Below are 7,817 nucleotides of genomic sequence, written 5' to 3'. Positions count from 1 at the left end.
ATCTACGCAAAGGAGACAAGAAGAGTGCGCAGTTAGGAAGGAAGTGCGCATATCTCATGCGCATTAGACTTGGAGAAGTGCGCACGACTTGTATCTTGGTTGGTGGTTGGCAAGCGTGCCAAGCATTGGGTGAATTCTGTAGTACGGTTTGTGCAGGACTTGGTAAAGTAAATTAGTGGCTCGTGTGAGCACTATCCTTTATGCAAGAGGTGTACATGTATTATAAAAGGCAGGTTTGCCTCTCTGTTGTAAAATTTGGTTAAGTGTGAGACTTGGTTTGGCCAAGACACACTTGTGTTGTAATCTGATATTCTTAATAAAATTGTCGGGCAGACTCACATTACGGGGAGTTGCCCCTCCCCTTTATACTTGTTTGCAATTGTTGATGTTCTCGGTTAATTGCATGATGATAATGAATGAGTATGGGCTTCATTAAGTATAAAGGATAATGCTTTTACTTGGTTGCGAAACACAAACTAAGTATGTTAATGAGTGAGTAGGCGTAGTCCACGAATGTTCGTATTGGTGAAAATAAAGCGTTCGGTGGTGCCGCACCTCGCTACAAGCGGTTGAAAGACTACCGCAGGTGTAGGGGCATACAGGTGGTATCAGAGCAAGTTCACGACGAGTGAAACCGGTGTATGTTGAAGCTGATACACAACTTGACAGTTGGTATCAGAGCTCGGTCGGAGCTGGTGAGCAAAGGCTGCTCGTGACGAAGTACAGGTTTGAAGCTGATGAGCTAGGTTGCTCATGACAGTGGACAACAAGGCATGGCAAGTTTGGGTGAAGGTGGCAAGAAGCTCTTGCTTACCTTGGGCAGGTTGAAGAGGTTGAAGGAAGAGAGGCCCCGAATCTGTGAAGAACTTGAAGCCTTGGAAAAAGATGTTGATGACAAGCTTCTTCAACTTGGTTGGACAATGGAGTAAGGTGAAGTTGCAGATTGTGCTACCAAGGAAGAGGAAGCCGTGCTGATTGAAGATGTTGCAAACATGACCATGATGGAGGATGAACTTGAGGCTGATCAAGTTGAACCAGGATCGTGCAGTTTGTCAACATGGATGGATGAGGATACTCATATGGAGGAACCTCATGACAATGACGATGAAGTAAGTATTGATACTTGTGTTTCATTTGGGCATTTGGGAGATGGACCGTGTGCAGAGAAGGGCAAAGCCAGTTTGCCAAGGCAAGAGGACATCTTACCATGGGTGACTATGATGGAACCTTGTATGGAGAAGCAAGGATTGCCGATTGTTGCAGGACTTGTTGAGGTTACTTGTGACCTTGTGATGAAAGGTGCAAGGACCTGAGACAAGGGTGGAACATGATGATCGTTGTGGAGGATTGAGTCATGTTTTAGCCACATGGAGAATTGGCTAAGTGCCCGGCATGACTCATGGATAGATTGAGGAAGGCACACACTTGTGATGTTTTGGGTGGACTTCTCATGGCCGAGACCAAGAGCAAGTCTTGGTGGACACTTTGGTGGAGGAGCTATGATGAAGAGACTCATGACATGATGATATGATGAGTTGGTTGAGTGACCGAGTTCACTAAACCGAAGATTGAAGACTTGGGTGAGATGACCAATTGTTGTGATGAGGTCTACTTGGTTGGACTACATGGGCAGCTTAGTCATGGACATCAGGTTGGAGACATGAAGACATGGAGCATGGCAGACCTATGCAAGGACATTGTGTGGAAGCACTTGTAGAGATGTCAAAGGACATCCAAAGAGGAGTGCTAAGGCAGGAATGTTATGCAGATGGACTTGCTAGTGTGACATGGAGACTTACTACTTATGGACTGATGGTGGAGTTGTGCACTTTGGTACAACAAAGCCATGAACTTGGATGGAGTTGTGAGCAGCTATGGGGCATTCCTACTACATGGGGAGCTGAGGCATCTTGTATGCTTGCTGAGGTGTTGGTTGGGAATGGTTTATGGAGCTCATGATGACATGAGATTGTTGTGACTTTTAGGGACTTCATGTATGGTGGACTTAGAGGATCTAATGCATTGAGGAGCTGAGGTCAGGTGACTTTGATGCAGTATAGGATGCATACTTTCAAAGTACATGTATGGGCATGGCTTGGAAGAGTGACTTGATGTAGAGGATCGGTATGAGGCACTTTGGAGTGATGGAGTTACAACGATGATGATGATGATGCTTTGGTGATACACTTGAGCATGGGTTGAGCCGAGACTCAACTACTTTCTACACATGGGAGCTGATTTGATCAAGGATCATGGGCAGCACATGGATAGATGAGACAAGTGCATACTTGTTTCTATGAAGACTTGAGGATGGCACATTGCAGATGATGAAGAGAGCTTCATGGAGCTGAATGGGGCACATCAAGAGTCGGTTTGAGGAGATGTTCTCTTCACTTGGAGGAGACACACATATGGGCAACATGTTGCAGATGAGATGGATGGAGTTTCCATGGACCTGAGCATGGATTATGGAGATACATACTTTGGTATGGTGAGCTTGGTGGCAGCGGTCACTAAGCCGGGACATAGTGGAGAAAGAGTCTCTACATATGTTGCAAGGATGTAGAAAGGTCGACATCCCGAATGATGATGATCTTGGTGGAGAGCTACCGGGATGGTATGTTGTCGAGGACGACAACGATTTCAGGTGGAGGAGGATGTAACGCCCTGCGGCTTATGACAGGCGCGCGCACCTCCGGCATGAAAAATTAACTAAGTGTTGGAGCGCCATCGCACTTGGGCGCGCGAGTTATATGACTTGCGACGATTTTTATATGCGATGGACGATGGGTAATGAGCACACCCAAGCTGACAGTGATAGAACAAAGACTTGGGGCGCTCATGTTAATATTTGAAGGGTCAGCCAGGATAGAACGCACGTTGTGTGAGGCGTATATATATGGCAGGACTGCGGTTCATTTTGGCATCAAGCATTCGCTCATACATCTACGCAAAGGAGACAAGAAGAGTGCGCAGTTAGGAAGGAAGTGCGCATATCTCATGCGCATTAGACTTGGAGAAGTGCGCAGGACTTGTATCTTGGTTGGTGGTTGGCAAGCGTGCCAAGCGTTGGGTGAATTCTGTAGTATGGTTTGTGCAGGACTTGGTAAAGTAAATTAGTGGCTCGGGTGAGCACTATCCTTTATGCAAGAGGTGTACATGTATTGTAAAAGGCAGGTTTGCCTCTCTGTTGTAAAATTTGGTTAAGTGTGAGACTTGGTTTGGCCAAGACACACTTGTGTTGTAATCTGATATTCTTAATAAAATTGTCGGGCAGACTCACATTATGGGGAGTTGCCCCTCCCCTTTATACTTGTTTGCAATTGTTGATGTTCTCGGTTAATTGCATGATGATAATGAATGCGTATGGGCTTCATTAAGTATAAAGGATAATGCTTTTACTTGGTTGCGAAACACAAACTAAATATGTTAATGAGTGAGTAGGCGTAGTCCACGAATGTTAGTATTGGTGAAAAGAAAGCGTTCGGTGGTGCCGCACCTTGCTACAAGCGGTTGAAAGACTACCGTAGGTGTAGGGGCGTGACAGTGGGGGTGGTAATAAATATTGGGTAACATATATTATTGTGATATTATATTTTATCAATGATTTCCCTTACCCATTTCCCTTTTTATTAAAAAATTTCTTTATATTTGAGGTCATAAGTAAACTTAACTCATATGTAAACATTTGATCCGAGTGTGGTAGAGATGTCGTAATCTTTAAAATTTTGACTCAATAAAATTAAAATAAAATAAAAACACATAAAATTAATAATTATATTTATATTTATAATTAACTATAAATAATAATTAAACCATCCTAGATCTTAACTCCAGATCTACCAAGCATCCAGAGGGATCAAATTTCTTGAGATGTGAGGCTCTTTTAAAGTGAAAAGAGATTTGATCTCTCTCACTGGTTGATATATCAAAAATTAATATGGATCTAGGCTAGTAGTCTAATAACAAACATGACACATATAAAAATACAAATGAATATATAATATCTAAATTGGAAATAGAAAGAGCATGCAAAAATGAAAAATTAAGTAAATTTCTAAAATATGATATTAAAAATCATCTAAAAAGCAAAAAAATTTATAAGCCAAATAAAAATAACTATTATGCCAACTATGTGAGTGTAATTTAATTTAAATTACTATGAAACTAAAATATAAAGTAGCATTCTAATTAACATGTTGAAATAGTGGTTTTTCCTACAAGAATTTGTAAGATAGATTATTCCAAAATATGTTTACATTCAATAGTCTCTAAAAGAAGGCTAGAAAACTAAACCATGAAATAATTATTAATATGTTCATTGAGCTGAGAGACACATCCTATAGCCGAGATGAGAGAAACTTTGGAGTTGATAGTTGTACCTCTTGAAATAAAAATAAATTACTCTAAATAGAAAATGAATGTTAGCTATAATAAAAAATAAACCAAATGTCAGCGCCAAGGGTTAGATTAGTTGGTCAAAATCAGTGCCCCTCCGTTCCGAAGGTCACAGGGTCCATTCTGCTTGAAGCCCTTGGGGTAGCCAGATTCCCTTCGGGGTCGATCAGCTCAGATTTTTCCATGGACGTAAATCGTAGCTCAGATTTTTCCATGCACGTAGCCACCACCCATTGACCAAGGTGTTATTTTTTATTAAAAACAATATAAAACATCAATAATCCAAACCTTAATATGGTCACCCAATTTTTTGTTTATATTTCAACCCAATGTGGTAAAAATATTTCATCCACTCTTAGTCATAATCAGATTATTTTGATGTCCACATTATGTAACATAATTTCATATCAACCTTAAAAAAAGATAACATAATTATAAGTAAAAAAAATGATTAATCTCTTTAAACCTTGTATCTCTTTAAACCTTGTATTTTTTAAAATATTTAAAAATTAATAATTGAAAGTTAAAAAAAAAAAAAAACAAAAACAAAAACAAAAAAACAAAACAAAACAAACAAAAAAAATATAAATTACTTCCTAATAAACCTAAAACTAATAAAAGGGAGATTTGAAATTCATTCAATTCTTAATATAAAATTAATAAGTGATATTTAAAAATATTGATAATAATAAAAATTTCAATTGGATCATCAATAAAATATTTTAATATACAAAATAAAGTAATATTTTTTTTGTTATAACAGAGGGATTGAACCTTGGATCTCTAATATTACTTTGATCACCAATTAACCTGCCCCTAATACACAAAATAAAATAATATTAACAAAAAAACACAATTTTAATGTGGACAATCTATTCCATATAAATGTTTCAATGCACATGCCATGTTAATCGTAAGTAAAAAAAAATAAGATTTTAAGGTTAAAAGTATTTTCACTATTTTACATTTTGGTATGTTTTTAGGTATTCATTTTTTTATGAATTTTCTCTCAAATCTAATAATAAAAAAATTGGACTTACAAGTTACTCTGTACAGGATCCATAAATATAATTTAAAAAATGAAAAATTACACATTATATGTATAGAGTGAACCAATACACCATTACATATTCATTGAAGTCCATAAAGCCATGAAAAAAATAGAATTATTTATTTCAAATTTTATATTTTAAAAGATATTTACACATAAAAACATTTAATTCATCTAAATACATGCTAAGTTTGTACTTGAGGAAAAACCTATATTAATATTAATTAAAATAAAAATAACCAAAAACACAAAAAAAATCTTACAAGAATCTAAACCGAACAATCAAACTTCAGATAAAATTAAGCAGGTAAAAACTTAAATACTATAATCATTAGTGAATGGACCAACAAAAAGGTATGGGTCAAAACTTAAATATCATAATTATTGACTAAAACAAAATAGTTTTGCATTAAACATCAACCAAAATTAGTCCAGTAAAAACTTCATTAAATATTATAATGATTACTGAATGGACCAAAAAAGAGGATTGGTGAAATCTTGAATATCATAATTATTGATTAAAACAAAATATTTTTGCATCGGTGATATTATCTTTCATAAATTCTCGCAGCCACTAACACAGAAAAACCCTCATATATAGCATTAGCCCATTGGGTTTTTCAACAACCATGTTCGAAAGCCAGTTTAACATAAAGCTTTATGTATAAGCCAGAATACTTGTCTAGAGCAACCGCAGATAACCAACTGCCATAACACTTCCAAATATCTAAAGCAGCAGCATATAGCCACTGCTGTAACATTTGTTATATTTGATTGGGAAACACACATCTAAAATTAAAAATATTTTCCAATAGTTTGTTGGTTGGTTTAAAGCAGTAGTATAAAATAAAAAAATTATAGTCTATTTATAATATAAATTGCTTTTTTATTTAGTTGATATATTTGATTTCTTCTTATGAAATTTCACAATAAACATTCCTAGAATCTTGACAATCTCTTCCCTAAATAGATTATCCCAAACTACATATAACCACGGCAACATTTGTTTTATTGTATTGGTAAAGACACATATCCAAACTTAAAAATACTTTCCAATGCTTAATGTCTAATGTGGCAGCATATAACCATTGTTTTATTGTATTGGCAAAGACACAGATCCAAATCTAAAAATACTTTCCAATGATTAATGTCTAATGTGGGAGCATATAACTACTGCTGCAACATTTGTTCATTTTTATTGGCAAAGCCACATATCTAAACTTAAAAATACTTTCCAAGATTTAGGTCAGTTATCATCGGACAATGAATTAACCAAATCAAGAACACTCGAAGTAAAGCCCAAAACTGCCGAACCAGTTCTCAAAACATCCCAAGAGCTTATCGCTTGCGTTGCTGCTCCCGTTGATGAAGAGCTTGCCGCTCCCGTTGACGAAGTGCTTATCACCTGCGCTGCCTTTACCGTTGACGAAGAGCTTCTCACTTGCGCTGCCGCTGCCGTTCCTGAAGGGGCTCCCGTGAACATGTGGCCGCAGGGCACCTCAAGCGGCGATATCGACTGCATTCTCATCTCTTCCAACGGATCCACAGGTAATTTAGCACAGGAAATATGTAAAATGAAGTCACAGGGCGTAGAACCCTCGCAGCAGCAATAGCGCATCTCCGGAGGAGTAAAACCTCGTCCACATACATTACATACATATGGAGTACTCTGAGAAGGCACGAGTTGAAGCGTGTGGTGCGGATGCAAAGCATGCCGCAGCGAACGAGGCAACTTTGCACACGATGGATGAAGGTCGATGTTACACCCACGGCACTCGTAAACAAACCCTTCTATTTTCTCTCTGCAAACGTCGCATTCGACATGGGGTAAAACTGGCTTCTCCTTAAACACTAGAAGATGCTGGGGATGAATGAAATGACGGGTGGACTTGGGAGCTCGGGCGCAGGATTCGTGCAAGTCGAAGTTGCAGGGACGGCACTCGTATCTGAAACCATTACCGACTTCTCCACAGCCATTGCATATGTAGCAGGAACCATACGCGAAGCGCAGGGCGTGCTCACTATGGCTGAAATGTCGAATCTCTAACTTTCTCGTCCCCCATTCCTTCCCCGCCATGCTGCAATTTCTAAACGTCTTCGGCCAACCGATTCCGATGTTACATACAAATAAACAGGCAAACAAACATTATATAGAAGCTTACTCGGGATGCTCATTGCAATTCGTTGAGCAAGGGACTCAACAGTTAAATTGACTTGACTTTAGATTGACTGACTCTTGAGGTGGGCGTGCTTGACTGACTATTCGCGGCCGCCATGACTGACCATTCTCTACCCCTGCGCTTTGATCACGATAGTGAAAAATCCATGAATGACATCGATTTAGCTCTACCCGTCCAAACATTGCCGT

At 38.4% G+C, this 7,817-nt stretch overlaps 1 protein-coding gene across 1 annotated transcript; it reads right to left on the bottom strand.

Moving 5' to 3' along the window:
- Positions 1 to 6,458: 6,458 nt before the first annotated feature.
- On the bottom strand, positions 6,459 to 7,550 carry LOC149165932 (protein VACUOLELESS GAMETOPHYTES-like). The gene is made up of 2 exons (XM_089431222.1): positions 6,891 to 7,550; positions 6,459 to 6,854 (listed from the first exon to the last, which is right to left on the bottom strand). The coding sequence occupies exons 1-2, from the start codon at positions 7,524 to 7,526 to the stop codon at positions 6,696 to 6,698; spliced, it is 795 nt and encodes a 264-aa protein (XP_089287348.1). The 5' UTR covers positions 7,527 to 7,550; the 3' UTR covers positions 6,459 to 6,695.
- Positions 7,551 to 7,817: the final 267 nt, after the last annotated feature.

Source organism: Pinus tabuliformis, chromosome 5_1 (assembly GCF_031772625.1).
Source record: "Pinus tabuliformis cultivar Carrire ecotype Pingquan chromosome 5_1, CPIR1, whole genome shotgun sequence".
In the NCBI taxonomy this organism is placed as follows: Eukaryota; Viridiplantae; Streptophyta; class Pinopsida; order Pinales; family Pinaceae; genus Pinus; species Pinus tabuliformis.
Note: the sequence above shows the minus strand (reverse complement) of the source record. Positions and strands in the feature narration are given on the sequence as shown.

Coding starts and splice junctions, on each gene's coding strand:
- LOC149165932 (XM_089431222.1), bottom strand. CDS start 7,526: ATGGCGGGGAAGGAATGGGGGACGAGAAAGTTAGAGATTCGACATTTC. Junction 6,855..6,890: donor GAACGGCAGCGGCAGCGCAA/GTGAGAAGCTCT, acceptor AAGGCAGCGCAG/GTGATAAGCACTTCGTCAAC.